At 43.3% G+C, this 23,761-nt stretch overlaps 1 protein-coding gene across 7 annotated transcripts in view; it reads right to left on the reverse strand.

The window, feature by feature from the left end:
- Nucleotides 1–23,761, reverse strand: part of LOC106587320 (involucrin) — a 129,419-nt gene that overhangs the window by 66,332 nt on the left and 39,326 nt on the right. For 6 of the 7 annotated variants that reach the window (XM_045709048.1, XM_045709045.1, XM_045709046.1 and 3 more), the window contains one exon: nt 8,221–8,329. The exons of the other annotated variant lie outside the window; for it this stretch is intronic. In XM_045709048.1, the coding sequence (XP_045565004.1) occupies nt 8,221–8,329 (109 nt within the window). The remainder of the gene's footprint in view (nt 1–8,220; nt 8,330–23,761) is intronic. 7 annotated transcript variants of the gene reach the window in all.

The following is a 23,761-nucleotide window of genomic DNA, read 5'->3' on the forward strand; positions in this document are numbered from 1 at the left end:
ATAATAAGTCTCCCCACCACTACACACATACGTATCTCCAACAAGCTACATCTACAGTACGTTCTAAATAACTACTGATTTATTGAACTACTAGTAAGTATGCAGACTAGAGTGCTTGGACCCAAACTGACTTGTTCAGGGAACTGCTAGAGAAGACATTCTGATTACCAGACAGAAAAGAGATGTGAATGACTGCCACCGTATACAGCTCCCCATATAAGTGGCTTCCACCCAATCTTCCCAGAATGCACATAGTAAGCATTTTGGCTTAATGTCAATGAGCCATATCTGTCTGCCTGCCACCACCACAGCACCATACACACATCATCACCATGACCCCCCCCCCCCCCACCAGATAAATACCAGAGGTCACTCTTCTCATTCAGCAAGAAATCTAAATGATAATGACTCCTTATTAAAAATGATATTTGGAAGTGCACATAGGCTACATCAAAAGGTGCTGACACGGAGGGGCTGGGAGGGTGGCGGGGGACAGGGGCGATGGGGCTCACTGATAACCCACATCAAAGCACAGGCCGGGGGGGGGGGGGGGGGCAGAGGCTGTGTCTGGGTACTGAGGCTGTTGCAGATGAGGTACCAAAATAAATCTAGCGCAACACTTACCAATTGCAATTTGGATAATGCTTTCACATTGAGATGCTCCATGTTATTTGTAAGTGTCCCCAAAAAATAGGATATGCACTCTGATGTTGGGAGGACGGTCTAAATTAAGCCAGAGTAGATGAGATTCAGTAGCTTGGGGAAATTATAAATGATAGCCCATGTATTATTTTTTTTTTAAACAGTTGAAAAAGACCAAAATAAAGGAAATCATGGTATAAAACCTCCAGTGGAGGACTAATGAATGTCCACCCCAAATGTGCACTTCAGCAAACAATCAGGCGTGGTGGATTAGCTGAAATTGGGCCGACTATAGGACACCTCCATTCCAGCGCAGCACAGTCAACCTTTTAACGGCAGGCTGTTAGGTGATATCTTTCCGACCGTCGGCCTCTTCAGAGCTCTCCACCGTTTAAAACCATTCCCAGCAAACGCTTTTCACATACAGCCATTACAGCGCTTTAGGTGGGCCTGGCTGGCTGGATCACACTGCCATGAGAGAAGACTATTCAGGCAGGGAAGAGAAGAGTAGAGCAGAGCCCATCTACTGTTTGCTTAGTGAGAGTGCCAGGTTGCCAGCCCAGTGAAGAGTGCTTTAGAGCCATACTAACTGAAGTTCAACCATTGGGCTGCTGCTGAAGAGGTTTCAGTGTGGGGTTGAAACAGAACCAGGCCTGTGTCCAGACAGAGTCAAACACAGAGTGACGATGGGCTTACTAGAAGCTCCATCTCCCTCTAGGTGGACTGACTGGTCAGTGACTCAGTTCTGACCTGCTGCTCTGCCTACAGTACCTATACTCCCTCCCCAGGGTCACCTTCTCTGTCCTGGTCAGTGCCACCTCACACGGCCCATCTCCCCCTCACAGAGGAAGTCAGTCAGAAAATAGGTCTGACCGACCTGATCGACCGCTTCCCCTGGGCGGGCCACCCGCCTGCCTCAGCCTGGCCTGTCACAACACTGAAACCACCAGCCAGCCGCACATGCTCAGTCACAATGAAATCCCAGTCTGTCCAGGTGTCCTGCCTGCCTGCCTCTCAGTGACATCAACACATGGCCGAGCCCTGGAGCGCTCTCCCTGGATCCTCACAACTACTGGAGGATGGAAGAGCCAATCTATTATTTACATCAATCACTCAGTCAATCCAACCAACTATAGGGACCTCGGGCCATCTGTCTCCATATAAAGTACTAGTCCTACAGATATCTGGATCATAACACTTGAAGATGTGCCAAAATGGAATGAAAGTGAATAAAAATGCATTGATTAGGATCGAAACCAAATTAACAATCCAATAAGGATAATTAGTAATACCTTACCAAGGTTACAGCCGAGTTACTAAAATGAATTGAAGTGAATTATGTATTTGTGATGACAAACAGGTATTTCCCCTGTGGTAGACAGTGGGCCAGGTCTTCAGTATGGAAACAGCCCAGAGCCGTTGCCTATATGTTTATACAGAGAGATTAGGCAGCGGGAATGCTGACGTCTGACCTTCATACATAATCAGGGGAGGAGAATCTGCTTGAGACTGCACTTGACCACCACAGTCTTTTATTATACACCGCAATGCATTTTCCAATTACAAAGTATTATAATTATGTTACACTTTAATAATAGAGATTTCCTCCACTTAAGGATTCTACTGTATTATAAAATCAGCACAACACCAAAATGTTCTGATGTATTATGTAAGAAAGGGGGGTAAATGGCACACTTCCTACAGATTTCATTTCATTCGTTATTCTATGAATTTACGATTAGGATAGAAGGGGAGAGAAAGACAAAGCTTTCAAGTCTTTTTCATCATGCTCTAAGATAGGCCATAACTGTTCAAATATTCCTCATTTTCCTCCTCTCTTCCTAAGAGTGAGTCAGAGGCATTTTTGTTTTAAAACAGGCGTTATCACGGAGAGAGGAACATGGGAAACACGCTGAGGGTTCAAACACCCACTACCATCCAGAGCATTCCATTAAGAGAAAACGGAAACCAGAAATAATGAGAGCCTCTTCCTGGCTTCTCTTCCCCCTGCCCTGTGCACCTGGACGGAAAGCAAGACGGAAGGAGAGCAGGAAGGAAGAGGCCTCCTCAACTTCGCTCACACCAACACACTTCTTATTCCACCCTCTGCCTTTCTTTAACTCTCTCTAAGGCCCTCAACTCCCCACCACTACCCCCCTCTCTCGCCCAGTCCTGCCCTCCCCAAGACTAGGGAATTTCAATCCTATTTCATATCCTAGAACAAAAGAGTCCACTACTGATTATTAATGCATTTCAAAGCAGACATCCTCATTTTGTCAGGGTGTTTTCTTTTAAAAAATATACAGAAACTCTTTATGGTCGTCCTGGGGGTCCGGCATTGCTATGCACTCTCTGTCTGTCTCTCTGACCTCTCGCTGGATGGAATTCATTTGGCCTTTCCCTCTTTCTTTACCTTGATTTGGCTGGAAAAGGGCAGTGAGCGACTACTGTCTGATACAACTATTAAACATAAACACCATTAAATAAAAATGAGCTGTGAAAAGGGAGATGAAACGAGTGAGAGGAAATAGGGGGCCTAAAAGATAAATGATCAAGCAGTTATATTATGCTTGAAAAGTGATTCAACCTGCATATTCAACCTGTTTATCTACTCTGATCTGACCCACTCCACCAATCTTTCAAATGTTTTTACATATTCAACCATTATAAAGAACAACCCTTGCCACTGTACATTTATCATATATCCTGTTGCCTAGTCACCTTACCCCTATACATATCTAAACCTACCACTCCAGGATCCCTGCACATTGTAAATATGGTATTGGCACTGACCCTGGAACCAACCCTGTATATAGCTTACTTACTTTCTTGTGGTCTCTTATTTATATTTCTTGTGTGTTTTTGTTCTACTTCACTTTTTTATTTAAAAAAATTATAGTACTACTGATATTGATTATCGCATTGTCGGGAAAGAGCAAACAAGAAAGGCATTTCACTGAACTAATGCAGATGACAAAAATGTGAAACTTGTTTTAATGTCGCAGATACAGTATGTCTTATGCTCTGATATCTGATTGGTCAAAGTAAAATGACTCAGTAACTAGGCCTCAAAACATCTCAGTTATTATGAAGGAAACACAATGACGGCTTTCAGAGTAGACTTTGGTGCATCAATCTGAACGGTTAATACGGTTCCTCGTTCACAGAGAGCAACGACAGCACATTATGAAGGTAGGCTTATGTATTAATTAGTAAGAGGGCATCATGAGAGAGAATGAGAATTAAAAAGAGAGCAAGAAGGAAGGGCGGAGGGGGAGGGGATATATTGCGCTGTGTGCAAGCCCGGGGCTTGATGAGGTAGTACAGCTGAATGATATACAGTGGCGGCCACGGGGCGAGAGCTGTCCATTAGTTACGGGGTCCCTGTTATGCTCTGGCTCCAGTACATTATTTTCAAATGCATCAGTCAGCGTAGTGCAGCACAGATAAATTCTAAGGCCTCAGATCTGTAATGCATACCCTCACCGCTGCTATATTACGCTGCAGGTTAGGAGGGCAGGGAGAGAGGGGGGGGGGGGCAATGTCATTTATTTTTCACTGCGGCCAGTATTCCTCCCATTAGCTTCAAACGTGAGATAAGTTATGGCCTTTAACGAGCGCCTTTAGCCGCCAGAGCACGCTGCACACAAGGCGGTGGCCAGAGGGAGTGGGCTGGAGAGGCGGAGGGGGGAAGGAGGGGAAGGGACTGGCAGGCGGCAGGGCCCAGATGACCCACCTTGGTGCCCTCCTGTCCTTGTTGAGGCCACAACACAATACACACCCACACCAGATGAATAATTTCAACTATTCGCACAAACGCACGTACACACAAACCTCTCAAGGTTGTCCACCTCCACATAAACATAACTAGCAATTTGACCGGCCTGCATATATCTGCATATCAAAACAGGATGCTGTCAGAGACAATGAATGGTAGTCTGTAGTGAGAGACTAATAACAACCCAAAAGGTCTATACAGCTTCAGTAAAGCCCTGTTAAAAGAAGACCCAGTGAATAGGAGTTCACCCGGAGGAAGCAACCCAGCGTATCTCCCATTCACATTGCTCTTTGAAGCAGTGCACGAGGACTCAGCCCATCTCAACCACTCGAAGATATTTACCTCTCCCAATCAAATGTCAAGGCAGGCTGTAGTGTAGTCCTGCTGACCTTTTAAACGGCTCTGGGATGACTTCTTGTGTTGTATAGAGCAGTGGGCTGTGTGGGGGAGGGGTCGGCCTGGTGGGCTGGAGTGGGCCGGCAGATCAGGAACCTGACAGATGGAATCAGAGCGCTGAGAGCTCCCACGTACTGCAGCTCTCTGCTCGTCTCTCCAGTAGACATAAGCAGTTACACAGAGAAATGTACAAATGTGTGTGTGCATTAATTTACTGTTACTGATAGTTCTCTGAGCTTTCTCCAAAAGGGCAGTTTCTCACTAGCTCTAGCCACAGCCGAGCATATTACCCGGTATGTGTACGTGTTGGTATGTGTGTTGTACGGTTGAAGAATCTCACAACACAGAATGTCCCTTACTTCATTCTGGTCCAATAACCACTTAGAGCCTGATGACATAGAGCTCAGATACAGAAGTTCCATTAGTTGAGCTAATCCCATTTGTCTCTGAACGGAGGAGGTTGTAGTAAAAAGACAGATCTATAAAGATTCCTCTGAATTCAGCCTTTTCTCTTTTCCATTAAAAGGAGCAGTCTGGGGTTGAAGCAGCGAATCCCTCGGCATACATCTTAGTGTAAATGATTGACAAGTCGTGACTAATTTGCCTTGCACTTTTAAGCCCTCCTCTTAGTTTGGGTGGGAGCGTTTTTAAGTACGCACAATCAATAGTCTCTCTGAAGCCTTGCAATCGTCTGCCGCCTTCCGTCTAAACTCTGAGCCCAGTCAATCTATCACATGCCAATTAAGACTTTTATCCAAATTACCAGGACCCTTTTGCAAATTCTATAACAAACACCATCATGGTCTAATCACTAGAAGTTATGGAATATGAAGATGAGGATCATTTATATGAATATTTCTCTGCCTTGTCTAATCGAATAAAACAGGCTCATGTATCATCTAACTGAAGTCTATTCGATACGTTGAACAATGGAAATAATGCATGGTTGGCTTGTAACCTTCTCAGAACATTATATTGGCATTATGTTCAGAGAATGTACTCAACATAATACAGTGCCTTCAGAAAATATTCATACCCCTTGACTTATTCCACATGTTGTTGTGTTATTTAGCTGTTTTTTTCACCCAATCTACAGACAATACCACATAATGACAAAGCGAATACATGTTTTTAGAAATATTTCTAAATGTATTGAAAATGAAATACAGAAATATCTAATTTACATAAGCATTCACACCCCTGTGTCACACCCAGATCTGTTTCACCTTTCTTTGTGATTGTCCCCACACCCCTCCAGGTGTCGCCCATCTTCCCCATTATCCCCTGTGTATTTATACCTGTGTTCTTTGTTTGTCTTTTGCCAGTTTTCAACCAGCGTTTTTGTTCTCAGCTCATGCTTTTCCAAGTCTCTCTTTTTCTCGCCCTCCTAGTTTTTACCCTTGCCTGTCCTGACTCTGAACCCGCCTGCCTGACCCTGAGCCTGCCTGCCGACCTGTACCTTTGCCCCACCTCTGGATTATTGACCTCTGCCTACCCTGACCCTGAGTCTGCCTGCCGTCCGGTACCGTTGCCCCACCTCTGGTTTACTGACCCCTGCCTGCGTTGACCTGTCTATTGTCTGCCCCTATTGGATTATTAAACCATTGTTAATTCGAAGTGTCTGCATCTGGGTCTTACCTTCATACCTGATACCCTGAGTCAAAACTTTGTAGAAGCACCTTTGACAGCGATAACAGCAATGACGCTTTCTGGGTAAGAGCTTTCCACACCTGGATTGTGCAATATTTGCCTATTCATCTTTTCAAATTCTTCAAGCTCTGTCAAATTGGTTATTGACCATTGGTAGACAACCATTTTCAGGTCTTGCCGTTTTCAAGTAGATTTAAGTAGACTTAAGATTTAGGTCAAAACGGTAACTTGGCCCATCAGGAACATTCACGGTCTTCTTGGTAAGCCACTACATTGTAGATTTGGCTATTTTAGGTTACTGTCCTGCTGAAAGGTGTCTTAATCTCCCAGCGTCTGGTGGAAAACAGACTGAACCAAGTTTTCCTCTAGGATTTTGCATTCCATGTATTTATTTATCTTGAAAAACTCTCCAGTCTTTAATGATTACAAGCATACCCATAACATGACACAGCCACCACTATTTTTGAAAATATGCAGAGTGGTACTCAGTAATGTGTTGTATTGAATTTGAACTTGTATATGTGGGGTACAGAGGTGAGGTAGTCATTCAAAAATAATGTTAAACACTATTATTGAACACAGAGTGAGTCCATGCAACTTATGTGACTTGTTAAGCACATTTTTACTCCTGAACTTATTTATGCTTGCCATAACAAAGGGGTAGACAACTTTTTGACTCAAGATATTTCAGATTTTCATTTTTTATAAATGTTTTTAAATTTCAAAAAACATAATTCCACTTTGACATTATGGGATATTGTGTGTAGGCCAGTGAGGATTAAATTTTTTTTTTAATCTGTTTTAAATTCAGATGGTGACCTAGTTATAGCATAGGTCCTCTCATGACATGGCCATAGGGGTGGGAGTTAGGACAGTGGTGGGGGAGGGGTAAGTTACCGGACCAGGTGAAGCGGACTAACCCTAACCACTACCCCCTCCTCCCACACCACCCTCTGTCACCCTAGCTGCCCGCAGGCTAAATGAGAGAACATGGCCATTCTGGGCACAACCGTCATGTTGCCTCATCTCTCGCCACATCATATGCCAGCTCTGTTTACCACACAAAAACACACCAGGCCTTTAACGCCAATGAATTATAGAGGAAGTACAAGACACTCTTAATTACTCAGTGTGAATAATTCAACTTTCTGCTTACACTACTTTAGTGGGGATTGCATGCAATAGTTAACATAACAGAGTGCCGGGCTCCCCCAGGGATGGTGTGTGTTTCAGGCCCACACTCATTAGAGATGTGCGTGTGTGGGTATCCAACCACTCTACTCAGGTAGGTGGTGCATGCAAAATGCAGCCAGTGGACGTGTTCACCCCCTGGCACTTTTTGTCTCTGGTTCGTCAAGCGTGAGAGTGTGGGTGGTCTGGGATATGTACTCTGCTCCGAGAGGGGTCCAATGCAGTCAAGGATAAGACCCAAACACACACACACACACACACACACACACACACACACACACACACACACACACACACACACACACACACACACACACACACACACACACACACACACACACACACACACACACTGAGAGATGGGGTACATCTATGTCAAATTTGGTGGAAAATATCATTGGCCTTTCTTCGGTCAATCTGACTGCATGAATAGTGGGCATTAACTCTGTCTCCATAATACACAACTAGTAGGAGTCAGTAGTCTACCACTCCTTGCAGTAATGGCCAGTTCCTCTGTTTTTTCAAACAGTGAATGGAGCTGAGTGGAGGTGCAGGATACTTACTTTAACCTGGGCTTGCTGAGATAGACAGGCCTCTTTGAGATGCTGAAGTATAGCATCCTGGGTAGGCAGGTGTGTCTGCACATCTTTGTAACGGTCTGCCATTTCTCCACTGTAAACAAAATTGAAGTTGAATTTTTTTTGAAAATAAAGTAAATCTGTAAAAAGTTGTTTATGCAATCAGAATCAGGAGTGTAGCTACAAACAATTTCACCCTCAGTTAGCATATCATATGCTAGCAATAAACCTACACAGCGCAGACAAAATCAGATTATCAACCAGCATTTATAGTCAAAATCTTTGGGGATCCTATAATCCCTCACGGAGTGACGTTCACTGCGACCACGTGGTTCGTACTGGGGTACGGATGTAAACATCCCACAAAATCTGCCGTTGGCGCCCATTCAAATTAGCCCCAAAGTTGCCTTGTTAAATCTTGTTCATTCTCTTAAATTAAATACCATGTTTTCTCATTAGCTGGGAATGTTGTTTGAAATGTCTGATACAACATACTTTAGTGATAGCATTATCAATCTACTGCATACCCCTTAAAAATATGCATTTTCGTGTGCAGGGTGTGCTGTTAGCATGCTAGCACTCATTACAACAAACAGGTATTATAGCTAACATAGCTAGACATTTCTAGCATTCACTGGTTGAAGTTGAAGTAACTTTTGAATGTAATGGAGTTGACTGGTGAATATGACAAGAATACAGTGCCTTCAGAAAGTATTCATACCTATTCCACAATTTGTCGAGTTACAGCCTGAATTCAAAATGGATTCAATATATCTGTTTCTCACCCATCTGCACACAATACCCCACAATGACAAAGTTACAATTTTTAGAAATGTTTGCTAATTTATTAATTACAGCTGTGAGTCTTTTGGATTAAGTCTCTAAGAGCTTTGCACACCTGGGGCCTCATTTATCAATCATTTGTAGGCACAAATCTGTACGCAAACCATGCGTGGGATCATTTCCAATATGAACGTTTGCTTGAGAGTGTGCGTAAATGTACAGCAATGACTATGCGTACGCACAGTGCCAAATTCTGTAATAGGTGAACTGTTGTCAAGCGTAACATAGTGAATGGGGAAAATATACTGCATGTTAATTTTTTTACATTTTGACATTAATAATGAAATAATTGTTCTATTTCATTGTATTTCAAATGTGAATGCATGCAACATATCTTGACAGGCTATAGGCCTATCACACAGTTGAACTCGAAAAGTTTACATACATTTAGGTCGTTTTTCAACCACTCCACAAATTTCTTGTTAACAAACTATAGTTTTGGCAAGTCGGTTAGGACATCTACTTTGTGCATGACACAATACATTTTTTCAACAATTGTTTACAGACAGATTATTTCACTTATAACTCACTGTATCACAATTCCAGTGGGTCAGAAGTTTACATACACTAAGTTGACTGTGCCTTTAAACAACTTGGAAAATTCCAGAAAATTATGTCATGGCTTTAGAAGCTTCTGATAGGATAATTGACACCATTTGAGTCAATTGGAGGTGTACCTGTGGATGTATTTCAAGGCCTACCTTCAAACTCAGTGCCTCTTTGCTTGACATCATGGGAAAATCCAAAGAAATCAGCCAAGACCTCAGAAAAACAATTGTAGACCTCCACAAGTCTGGTTCAACCTTGGGTGCAGGTACTACGTTCATCTGTACAAACAATAGTACGCAAGTATAAACACCATGGGACCACGCAGCCGTCATACCGCTCAGGAAGGAGACGCGTTCTGTCTCCTAGAGATGAACGTACTTTGGTGCGAAAAGTGCAAATCAATCCCAGAACAACAGCAAAGGACCTTGTGAAGATGCTGGAGGAAACGGGTACAAAAGTATCTATATCCACAGTAAAACGAGTCCTATATCGACATAACATGAAAGGCCGCTCAGCAAGGAACAAGCCACTGCTCCAAAACCACCATAAAAAAGCCAGACTACGGTTTGCAACTGCACATGGGGACAAAGATCGTACTTTTTGGAGAAATGTCCTCTGGTCTGATGAAACAGAAATAGAACTGTTTGGCCATAATGACCATCGTTATGTTTGGAGGAAAAGGGGGGAGGCTTGCAAGCCAAAGAACACCATCCCAACCGTGATGCACAGGGGTGGCAGCATCACGTTGTGGGGGTGCTTTGCTGCAGAAGGGACTGGTGCACTTCACAAAATAGATGACATCATGAGGGAGGAAAATTACGTGGATATATTGAAGCAACATCTCAAGACATCAGTCAGGAAGTTAAAGCTTGGTCGCAAATGGGTCTTCCGACTGGACAATGACCCCAAGCATACTTCCAAAGTTGTGGCAAAATGGCTTAAGGACAACAAAGTCAAGGTATTGGAGTGGTCATCAGAAAGCCCTGACCTCAAATTTGTGGGCAGAACTGAAAAAGCATGTGTGAGCAAGGAGGCCTAGAAACCTGACTCAGTTACACCAACTCTGTCAGGAGGAATGGGCCAAAATTCTCCCAACTTATTGTGGGAAGCTTGTGGAAGGCTACCCAACATGTTTGACCCAAGTTAAACAATTTAAAGGCAATGCTACCAAATACTAATTGAGTGTATGTAAACTTCTGACCCACTGGGAATGTAATGAAAGAAATAAAAGCTGAAATAAATAATTCTCTCCACTATTATTCTGACATTTCACATTCTTAAAATAAAGTGGTGATCCTAACTGACCTAAGACAGGGAATTTTTACTGGGATTAAACGTCAGGAATTGTGAAAAACTGAGTTTAAATGTATTTGGCTAAGGTGTATGTAAACTTCCGACTTCAACTGTATATGACCACATCAGTGCATTTGTTACAATAATATTCCATATAAAGTACAGTAATTTGTTCAATTAGAGGCAAATGTGAAACAATTGTTGAAATACTATAAAAGACAATGGGAAATGGGAAATGGAATGAGAGATGGCAGACCGTGCTCTGTTGGAAGATTTGGCACATGCTGCATTTTGCAGAGAGTGCGTTTTTAGGGACAGGTGGGACTTTTTTGCAGAGAGTACAGATTGGCTCATTAGACATCTTTCACCAAAACCGATCATATAGGATTTTTGGGAAGATTTAAGATTGGCTCATTAGACATCTTTCACCAAAACCGATCATATAGGATTTTTGGGAAGATTTAAGACCTAGTTTAGAAAAGTGAAACACATGCCATTTTGTTGTACATTTACATTTTTAGTCATTTAGCAGACGCTCTTATCCAGAGCAACTTACAATAGTGAATGCATACATTTTTTTTTTTTTCGTACTGGCCCCCCGTGGGAATCAAACCCACAACCCTGGTGTTGCAAACACCATGCTGGCGTTGCAAACACCATGCTGGCGTTGCAAGCACCATGCTCTACCAACTGAGCCACAGGGAAGCCACAAGTGCTATCCACCCTCGGGTTTTTTCAGTGGGAGCTTGCCAATCGGCACCTCAGATCCCTTGATGAGCCAATGTTTTGGATGCAATCATGAGCAAAACGAACTGTAACATAATTTCCATACACAATCGCATGGATGGCTTATTGGTGAGTGTTGCCTACTCATTTGAAGTATATTTGCCATTGCTAAAGCAACTTGAATTGTCCTAATGGTCCTGTCTTTGTAGCTATGTTTTACATTTTTACTGGTCAAGCCACACTTGAGTGAGCCAACCTCTCGATCAGTGTCAACCTCTGACACTAGCACCTCTATTTTAGTCTCAGAAATTGTTTTTTTCATAGCTTTTTTTGATTACGCCGTTGTATTTCATGGTACAGCGTTGTATAATCCCCACAGGCTTTAAAGGGTTGATTTTGACCACATATGGTTAAATAGGGGTGTTTTGAGATGCAAATAGCCAAGGTTGTGCACAAGCACGGAGGCTGAGAACAACTGGTATTTATCAATGGTTATCTCCTAACGGTGTGCGTATGACGCTTGTAGGATTGTGTGATAAATATCAATTCCGTTCGTAAGTAGTATTTTAGAATAGTTTTTACGCAATATTAATAAATGGGGCCCCCGGATTATACAATATTTGCCCATTATTCTTTTTAAAATTCTTCAAGCTCTGTTAAGTTGATTGATGATCATTGCTAGACAGCCATTTTCAAGTCTTGCCATAGATTTTCAAGCCGAGTTAAGTCAAAACGGTAACTAGGCCACTCAGGAACATCCAATGTCATCTTGGTAAGCAACTTCTGTGTAGATTTGGCCTTGTGTTTTAGGCTATTGTCCTGCTGAAAGGTGAATTTGTCTCCCAGTGTCCGAACAAGGTTTTCATCTAGGATTTTGTCTGTGCTTAGCTCTATTTCATTTATTTTTATCTTTAAAAAAACTCTCTAGTCCTTAACGATTACAAGCATACACATAACATGATGCAGCCACCACCAAGCTTGAAAATATGAGAGTGGTACTCAGTGATGTGTTGTATTGGATTGCCCCAAACATAATGCTTTGTATTCATGACAAAAACGTAATTTCTTTGCCAGATTTTTTGCAGTATTACTTAAGTGTCTTGTTGCAAACAGGATGCATGTTTTGGAATCTTTTTATTCTGTACAGGCTTCCTTTTCACTCTGTGGAGTAACTACAATGTTATTGATCCATCCTCAGTGTTCTCATATCACAACCATTAAACTCTAACTGTTTAAAAATCACCATAGAACTCATGATGAAATGCCTGAGCAGTTTCCTTCCTCTCCAGCAACTGAGTTAGGAAGGACGCCTGCATCTATGTAATGACTGGGTGCACTGATACACCCTCCAAAGTGTAATTAATAACTACACCATGCTCAAAGGGATATTAATATTTTGCTTTCCCATTCACCTCTTAATAGCACACATACAGCGGGGGGAAAAAAGTATTTGATCCCCTGCTGATTTTGTACGTTTGCCCACTGACAAAGAAAGGATCAGTCTATAATTTTAATGTTAGGTTTATTTGAACAGTGAGAGACAGAATAACAACAAAAATATCCAGAGAAACGCATGTCAAAAATTTTATAAATTGATTTGCATTTTAATGAGGGAAATAAGTATTTGACCCCCTGTCAATCAGAAAGATTTCTGGCTCCCAGGTGTCTTTTATACAGGTAACGAGCTGAGATTAGGAGCACACTCTTAAAGGGAGTGCTCCTAATCTCAGCTTGTTACCTGTATAAAAGACACCTGTCCACAGAAGCAATCAGTCAATCAGATTCCAAACTCTCCACCATGGCCAAGACCAAAGAGCTCTCCAAGGATGTCAGGGACAAGATTGTAGACCTACACAAGGCTGGAATGGGCTACAAGACCATCGCCAAGCAGCTTGGTGAGAAGGTGACAACATTTGGTGCGATTATTCGCAAATGGAAGAAACACAAAAGAACTGTCAACATCCCTCGGCCTGGGGCTCCATGCAAGATCTCACCTCGTGGAGTTGCAATGATCATGAGAACGGTGAGGAATCCGCCCAGAACTACACGGGAGGATCTTGTCAATGATCTCAAGGCAGCTGGGACCATAGTCACCAAGAAAACAATTGGTAACACACTACGCCGTGAAGGACTGAAATCCTGCAGCGCCCGCAAGGTCCCCCTGCTCTGGAATACATATACATGTCCGTCTGAAGTTTGCCAATGAACATCTGAATGATTCAGAGGACAACTGATGAAAGTGTTGTGGTCAGATGAGATCAAAATGGAGCTCTTTGACATCAACTCAACTCGCCGTGTTTGGAGGAGGAGGAATGCTGCCTATGACCCCAAGAACACCATCTTCACCGTCAAACATGGAGATGGAAACTTTATGCTTTGCAGGTGTTTTTCTGCTAAGGGGACAGGACAACTTCACCGCATCAAAGGGACGATGGACGGGGCCATCTACCGTCAAATCTTGGGTGAGAACCTCCTTCCCTCAGCCAGGGCATTGAAAATGGGTCATGAATGGGTATTCCAGCATGACAATGACCCAAAACACACGGCCAAGGCAACAAAGGAGTGGCTCAAGAAGAAGCACATTAAGGTCCTGGAGTGCCCTAGCCAGTCTCCAGACCTTAATCCCATAGAAAATCTGTGGAGGGAGCTGAAGGTTCGAGTTGCCAAACGTCAGCCTCGAAACCTTAATGACTTGGAGAAGATCTGCAAAGTGGAGTGGAACAAAATCCCTCCTGAAATGTGTGCAAACCTGGTGGCCAACTACAAGAAACGTCTGACCTCTGTGATTGCCAACAAGGGTTTTGCCACCAAGTACTAAGTCATGTTTTGCAGAGGGGTCAAGTACTTATTTCCCTCATTAAAATGCAAATCATTTTATAACATTTTTGACATGCGTTTTTCTGGATTTTTTTGTTGTTATTCTGTCTCTCACTGTTCAAATAAACCTACTATTAAAATTATAGACTGATCATTTCTTTGTAAATGGGCAAATGTACAAAATCAGCAGGGGATCAAATACTTTTTTCCCCCATTAAAATGCAAATCATTTTATAACATTTTTGACATGCGTTTTTCTGGATTTTTTGTTGTTGTTATTCTGTCTCTCACTGTTCAAATAAACCTACTATTAAAATTATAGACTGATCATTTCTTTGTAAATGGGCAAACGTACAAAATCAGCAGGGGATCAAATACTTTTTTCCCCGACTGTACACAATCCATGTCTCAATTGTCTCAAGGCTTAAAAATCCTTCTTTAACCCGTCTTCTCCCCTTCAACTACACTAATTGAAGTGGATTTAATAGGTGACATCAATAAGGGATCATAGCTTTCACCTGTTCAGTCTGTCATGGAAAGTATCATTCACAACATTTGGATGGGAGATGTAATCCAGTTATAGTAAAATAAACAATGTAACTTGTGTGTCATTATTGCTTGATATCAGGCTTGGCTGCACACTGCTTTCATTGGGGAAAGACTGCTTCCGTCCCATGCTCCTCCCCAGCCCACTTGCGTGAATTTCGTTGAAAACATAACTTTGTTGAGTGGACCTAATCTAAAAATGGTTTATCAAATTCAGTATTCTACCTGAATTATGTCCCTGACAACTGATGAGATTCAGATAGACGTTGAAAAGGTATTGGATAGTTTTAGAGAAAAACTGACCTTGAGATTATAAAAAATATCAATCATGATAACATGGGGTGATAAATGCCAATGGAAAACTCAATACAAAAACAGTTTTCCCTTGCCTGTAAATAATAAGTGTCCTTAAACCTTGAAAAAGCAGATGGAGCTTTGCTAGCTTCCTGGCTAAGAGGAAGGGTTAAGAGGACTGTAGAGTGAAACCAGGGATGCATAGTACAGCCATCACTCTCTAACCTCATCCATTCACAGCAGCAGGCCCTACTACAGAGCTGAATGAGGTGGGGTGGGATATTCACTCTGGGCTTTTGTTCACCATGTTAACCGGGGACCTGTAGGAGTCCTTTGCCCGGCCTAGCCGAACCATGCACACAGTGCCCTTATCAAGTACAATGACTAAGAGTGTCTGACTGGCTGCTTCAAAAGAAAAATGGAACTCGCCAAGGCCTCGGATTCTATCAGCATACCAACCTCCTACATCAAGCATCCAGGTGGCTGGAAGAATGATGACCGGGTATTGTCGTTTTACAGTGATGGTTTATACATACACATGTATATAAATATAAAGTCAACTCATACAGTTTGTGTGCAAAAGATAGAGAGAGAGAGAGAGAGAGAGAGAGAAAGAGAAAGAGAGATAGGGAGAGGGAGAGTGGTGGGGAAGGAGAGAGAACGAGAACACATCATTCAGGGATAAGACACATGATGAGTGGGCCGGCCTCAAATAGGTAAACAAATCAATCATGTGTGATAAGTGTGGGCTTTATCAGGGCTGGGCAAGGCCAGACTAAAGAGTCCCTGTGAAGCCCATGGCGGAATACTGGAACACATGGCTGCTGTTCCACAGGCCTCCACACACAGTGCTGCTCAGGTTAATGGTAGTCTGGCTGGTTCCTAGCCAGGCATTTATATTAACTCTATAAACCAGGCTAGGACCACTGAAACACAATGTACCCATGGACATGGAATGGATCTGGATGATCCCACCATGATAGAAGAGCAAAGACTATTGTATTCAACATCAAGAAGAGTTCTATACAGCAGATGAGAGTGGTGGTTGTTTACCAGGAATGGAGGAAGGGAACTTATATAATTAGAGAGAGAGAGTGCAGCCTGGCTGTCTTTGTGCCGTGTGCTTTTACTTGGACTGCCTCCATCATTCATGGACTGGACTGGGCCCATTTGTGTCTGTGTGATTTCAGGTGCTGTTACTCAGTGCGCTAAAACCTTCATGCCGCTAGAGCAAGATTGCCACTTTTATGAGAGAACATGTTGTGTTGAAATAAACGCTCGGCATCTGATACGTACCTCAGTGTCAAAGGGCGCAATGAATGTGAAGGGGCTTTTCAATAGGGCAGCAATCTAGCCGCATTTCCCATTCATACGCCTCCATTAAAAGAGATCCACACTGGAGTGTCTCTTCCAACAGCGTCTCCATTTTCCCTTCAATCACCCAGCGCCTGTCTCTTTTCCCCATTTCTTGAGACAGGTTTATCCTTGTTGAACACTCACCATGCAACACTTGACATTACATATCTATTATGAAATAACTATAAGGGAATAGCCTATGTAATTACATTGTACCAGGTATGTGAGTACAGGCGTTTTAAAATAGAACCAATGTTACTTCTGTTTTCAAAGAAATACAAAATGGTGATTGCTAAAATGGAAGGCTAATTCCACCCTACAAAGGCTTCAGTAAGTCAACCACTTATTCACAATCACAGGGGAAATGTATTATGGCGTATTCTTAAGGAAACAACATCGAAGGAGAAGTTTAGAAACAAGACAGTCATAGGAAGAGCAGAAAGGAGATTGAGAATGTGACAGGGAGAAGAAAACATTCTGTTTATGTCTGCTGAGAGACTGAGCTCTTACACAACGAAATATACCCTGGCTATACCAAACACTAGGAACAACTTCCTAATATTGAGTTGCACCCTCCCCTCTTGCCCTCAGAACACGTTGGGGCATTGCTCTACAAGTTGTCAAAAGCATTCCACAGGGATTCCCCCAGTTGTGTCAAGTTGGCTGGATGTCCTATGGGTGGTGGACCATTCTTGATACACACAAGAAACTTTTGAGTGTGAAAAACCCAGCAGCATTGCAGTTCTTGACACAAACCGGTGCGCCTGGCTCCTACTACCATACCCCGTTCAAAGGCACTTAAATATTTTGACTTGCCCATTCACCCTCTGAATGGCACACATACACAAACCATGTCTCAATTATCTCAAGACTTAAAAATCCTTCTTTAACCTGTCTCCTCCCCTTCATCTACACTGACTGAAGTGGATTTAACTAGTGACATTAATCATAGCTTTCACCTGATCAGTCTATGTCATGCACTTATACTTATATTAAGCTCTTGAAACTCATGTATGTCTCCAACACAGAGTTCAAACATTCATCAGAGACCTTAACAAAGAGCATCACCGGCCTGAACACCCACTTGTAGCCAAGACACTCATTATTGTTCCATTCACATAACTAGAGGCCAGAGATACAATGCTGACTGACTGAGGGGATCGAATAACATGGCTTCTATACTGAAGAGAAATCTAATTAACTCAACAAATGAACTGATGGCATAACACTCTATTGAGCCCATCTGAAGTGCTCAATGGCTCTACTCATCTTACGAGGAGCTATATTCATATATTCATTAGCATGTTCATTTAAACTGCCGCTACTGCAGTAGTGCAGACACTGAGCCCCGCTAAAGAAACACTAACTACAACCTCTTGCATAGTCAACACTATGAAAGAGGTATTGAGACTGACATATAATGTCATCCTGCTTAAATGAGTCACCAGAAGAGGCCATTTATGTGTCTGTGTACTGGCAAAGTGCTCAAAGACACACCCATATCACAAGGAAAACATAAGCCATCGTGGTAAATAATGCTTTGGTCATTTATTTTTTCTAACACACCTCTTTGATACAACATTGTGCACATAAGTAACTTGAAAACATGATGAACAGCACTGAACCATTCACAGTTAATTAGGCCTACTCCTTTTTGGAATTGTGGGAGTCTACATGTTGTATACATTGATATTCTGCATCACAATACTGCTAGTTAGGATACTGTGATATTTTCTCCTACATTGTTTGGGATAGAATTACAGCCCGAAACTATTTCAGGGTTTCAGCAGGAAGTGTCTATTCAACTAGCCAAAGTAAGCATATGCTGTTTGTATTATGCAGTTACTAGAGTTTAGGATTTTATTTGTATACTTATTTTTTTTATTTTATTTAACCTTTATTTAACCAGGAAGGGCTCATTGAGATTTCAAATCTATTTTTCAAGAGCATCCTGGCCAAGATAGGCAGCACCAAGTCATTACACAAGTCATTACACAATTACAGACAGACAACATGAAAAACTACAGGCAGTAAAAAAAACATAGAATTCACAGGAGTATAACAAAATCCTAAAACAGCAAATTAAAAACATTGACAGGTCAGGGAATCAGCCTCAAAATCCTTCATCAATGATTTAAAAACACCAATCGGGACAAGTTCTGTTGCGAAAGCAGCAGCTACTCTTCCCGGAGTCCACACAAAAACACGAAACATGACATAATACAGAACATTAATAGACAACAGCTCAAGGACAGAACTACATACATTTTAATATACTTGCAAGCACAAAACCTAAGCAAACTGCAATCATACATTATTTTGGGTCTCGTTGGTCCGTTCGTGCATTGTTATTCGTATCCAATGTGCTTATGAAATAGTTGAGAAACTTGGTGATCAAGACCTCCAAACACACAGTTTGAATCTAAAGCAAAGGTGGGCCTATTTCCGAAACAAAGTATCCTTTTGAAAGCCCAATGTCATGTCTTTCTGTTTCTGTCTCTCTCCCATTTCCCTTTAAATGCAGTTTTCTTTGCCTTCCCAAATGCCCTGAGTTTTTAATTCAGTCTGTGGATATATACAAGTGACAATGGCAGGCCGCTCAGCTGTCCTGTACAGACCTCCAATAGAACTTCAAACCAAAGTTAAATCACATTTTAAATTGCTTTTCTTTGGCTTTTTCAGAGAATGAAATTCCTGTTTCTATTCCTGTTTGATGAGAGCACAAGAAGTGTGGAGGTATTTTCAGGGCTTTAAATCTCCTTTCCCACTTATGCCAGAATAGCTCCTCACTTCAGTTTAACACACAAATAAAAACAAGAGCAACAATTTCACTGACATGGGCCAGGTGAAAGTAATGTGCCACATAAAATAATGAGCAATGTGACTCTGTCACAGATTTAAAAAACAGGGCAACTAAACTGTGAATTAACAATTGCTGGTCTCGTTAGAGAAAATGAGTGGGAAACGGATTAAAAAAAATACAGACCTAGTTATATTTGACATTGCTAATTTAGCCAATGACTAGTTTGCATTGTCAATTATAGTCTCAATTGCACTTTGCGATTTAACTTCATGAACACTTGGGAAATGTAATGAAAAAAACAAACATTGCAAATTCCATTTGTTATACGTTGCTCTTGATGACCTGCAGCTGATATTCAGAACATGTGCGTTGGTGTGAATATTCAACATTTCATCGAGAAGCTCATTGTCATGCATGTGAATAATGAAAGGTCTGAGCGGCATAATTAAACCAGCAGAACGCTAATTCCTGATATAATTGCGATTGCAAAAGAAACATACGTACACACAGAAACTCTGTCCAATTACACTGTGCCAATATACACAAAACAAATGAATGTGAATCAGAAACGACAATTGAGAGCAGCGATGAATTAAATGGATACGGATAATGATCACGGCGCTCTAATTAACAGTGGCTGTAGCAGGATCCGAAGGCTGTAAGTACAGTATAGCCTAGCGAGTGACAGTCCAAGCCATGGACACACACAGCACGGATACAGAGAAGCAAAGCCAATATTCCCACGGAAGAGTCTTCTGTCCTTTGCCATACTGAGATCTGATCACTGCAATAGAGAATCCTGCACTGCCTGGAGTCAAGGTGACACACCCTGTGTGAGTGTGTGTTTGAGCTGTATACCAGAAAGCCATCACACACTCACAGACACACACAGACACACAGAGACACGGAGGCACAGAGACACACACACACACACACTGTGGTGCCCGCACCATCTCTGAACTGTAAAATGCTTAGCTGCTACCAGGAAAGCAGAGAGGAGTAGGCAGCAGATGCCCCTGGGCTCAGTGGGAGGCGGGCACACTGGTCCTGTGTGTGACGGGGGGGTTCTGTCCTGGCACACATACACACAGCCTCCCCAGCCGCCATCCATCCATCCATCCGTGTGTGGGACACATACAAAGAGAGGAAAAGCCACCAAGTCGCCAGCAAGAAGACGAGGACAGAAAAAGATGAAGGAGAAAACAAAAAGAGGTCTGGAGGCCCTGAAGAGGAATGTCTTTCTCAAAACCAGCGCAACCGTCCAAAGTTTGTCTCTCTCCGCCCAACTCCACACTACACTGTAATGCAGAAATGGGCGTGTTTTTCTCCAACGCATGTCGTCTGTGGCTTTCTGTCTCTTCAACAATGTGGTATTGTCACTTCAGACATTAGCCACAGATCAAGTATGCAAAACAGGCTGGTGATTACAATAACCCGGGGTGAGGAAAAAAACAGAGACAGAAGCTTGAGGAGAAAAAGGCTCAAATAAAACAAAACTGTTGGGTTCGGATCAGACAACATGGATGCCTCCGGGTTTTCTCCTAGTTCTGGTCCGGGTTGTAGCAGCGCTGAGGTGAGGAGGACTTGGCTGGGCTGGGTTGACATGTTGCAGCCTCGGGTACTGGAGGCTGTGTGGAGTGGAGCCCACACACAAGCCTTCAGATGCAGCCTCTCTCTCCCTCTTCTCTCCTCTCCTCTCCATCCCGGCCGACGCTGTTCTGCCTTCTTCAGACTGACTCCTGAGGAAACCCTCCAGATGAGGATTAGCTACCAGCTCCTGTGACAGGCAGAAATCTCAACTCCAAAAGCGGGCATCAAAGAAAAGCCAGAAGAGGCTGGACCATATTCTCTCGCAAAGACAAAACAAAAGTCAAAAAGCACAGGGGCTCCCCAGCACCCGGCCCCGCATTAGTGTCCCTTAATTTATTATAGAAAATGTGCTTCTGCTACTGTTCCTTTGTAAAGGGGGTTTATGTGCCCCTCTCACCATGTCTTCCATCACACCAACCCTCCCCTTCCCTTCCTTAGCCTGCCTCCTTATCCCCCATCAGTCTGCCAGACAAGTTGTTTCCCACCCAGCCATGGTACACACAGCCACCAACCCTTTTGTGAGAATAGAGCGTGTGCTTGTTTTGTATGGGTATGGTGTGTGTGAGACTGTGTGTGTCTGTGCCAGCCTGGAGAGGAGGGGAGAAGAGAGGGTGTAGAACAAAAATGATCCTCTTTGTAAGTTATGGGAACACTGAGACAGACGCAGGCGCTCATAAATTATACGCTTCATTTGCATATTCCTGGCGTAAGACATTATGCAAATAACAGAGCATTTGCATAATGGAGTCCTCTTGTTGCCTCAGTTGCCTCATGCTCCTTTTTATTTAATAATGAAAAAAATAAAAAAGGGTGTGAAAGAGGAGAGAATAGCGTGTTTCAACCCCGTGGAGTGGTGTGCCAGCGCACCGTCTCACCATCCTATCGCAGCCTCCCCAAAACGCCAGCGCCAGACGGAGCCGCTGCGAGGGATCTCGCCGCCCCACCAAAAAACAGAACAGGGAGATCGCAGGGAAAAGAGACAACACTAAGAACATCAGCAATTAAACAGCTTACGACCAGACACATATCAAATCTAAACACAGGCAGGGAGAGAGAGGGAAATTATAGATTACAGCTAGCCTCTATCCTGAGGCACCTGGTAACCTGGCTGTGTGTGTGTGTGTGTGTGTGTGTGTGTGTGTGTGTGTGTGTGTGTGTGTGTGTGTGTGTGTGTCTGAGTGTTGCTGTGTCTTAATGACTCTGTTCTACCTTGACTATTAATGCGAGCAGCAGCCTGGCTAATTAACGGCACTTGGCAGACCCCTTTCAGAGGGAGGGGGGCATATTATTTAATATTTAAAACCTGCTCGGTCTCTTGTTTTTAACCTCATCAGCTCCGTTCGGAACGACCAGAAAAAATAAAAGACAGAAAGCGGTGTGGCCAAGATAATTACCTAATCAAATATGACAGACATAGCTAATTCAGGCTAATTCTCAGCGAGGCTCCCCGAAACCACTAACGACAAGAGAGAAAAGATAATTACCGCAAGGTACATAAGGAGCGCTATTAGAAAAACGACCAAAAACATGGCAATTTATTTACAACTTTGATTCGTCATCCATTTAATCCTCAAAGTTCATTAAAAAAATGGGGAAAAGCTAAACAGATGGTCATAGAAAAGAGTGGAAAGGCAAAACAGGACAGGAGAGTTGGTATCTGCTGGTGTGAAAGTGTGTTTAGTTTAGAGACAGAAAGAGAGAGAGGGAAGGAGAGGGTGGAGAGAGAGAGGGAGGGTGAAAAAGGGAGGAGAAGGGTGGATAGAAAAAGGGGTGGGAGGTGGTTGCAGGAGGACTTTGATTATTTATAACAAAATGCCATTGCAACATCCTGCGGTGGGATCAGACAGCAAAACGTCAACTGCGATCAGCTATAGTCCAATAAGCAGCCTGAGATCCTTCCCAGCGTACAGTGGGGTAGGGGCACTGCTCACTCACGTCTATAACACTACACTACACCAGAGCTGCTGGCTGCAGGGCTGGCTATCTCTCTGTTCCTCTATTAGCGCCAGCCTACGTGGAGGCTAGCTAGGGCAAGGTAGAGGCACAGGCGGTGCCAGGCAGAAGGGGGCGCGGGCGCAGGGCGCGACACACAGCTAGCCAGCCTATGGGAGATGTAAAGAGCAATTCATCAGCTTTTAGAGTCAATTAACCCGTATGTTAATTAATGTCAAGCCTATAGAACAAAAGGGGGGCTCGGGGGGGTGGGGGGCTAAAAGAGGAGAACGAGGGGAGGGTAAGAGAGGGAGAGACAGAAGAGAGGGGGCGGGCGAGTGAGAGAAACAAGCAGCGAATGCAGATGATGGCAGAGAGAAGCTGGCACAGTGCCATCCATTCAGTGGTAGCGCCAGGGCGGACTCGTGTTCGCTCTCGGGGGTAGGCGGCTAGATGTAGACAGGGAGACAGAAGGACCCCCGCCTGATTTGGCAGCTAGTGCCACGCCAGGGGTGGGACTTTTTGGGGGGAGGGTGGGTGTTTTACAAATAGTAGAAGTTTGAGTGCGGATGCGGATAGGGTTCTGGAGACAAGGCTCAATGTCAAGTCAATGCCCCCGCAGAGGAGAAGAGGAGAACATCTGCTGCCCCAGATTACAGAAGAAAGGAGCCTTCAGATGATGGGAAGAGAAGAGCGGCGCACCTGGAGGAATTTCAGGGGACACCTTGGGGGTTGGGATGGAGCGCTTGGCATAGCATGGTGGCAAGGAGTGGGGGG

Source organism: Salmo salar, chromosome ssa26, assembly GCF_905237065.1.
Source record: "Salmo salar chromosome ssa26, Ssal_v3.1, whole genome shotgun sequence".
NCBI classification, from domain to species: Eukaryota; Metazoa; Chordata; class Actinopteri; order Salmoniformes; family Salmonidae; genus Salmo; species Salmo salar.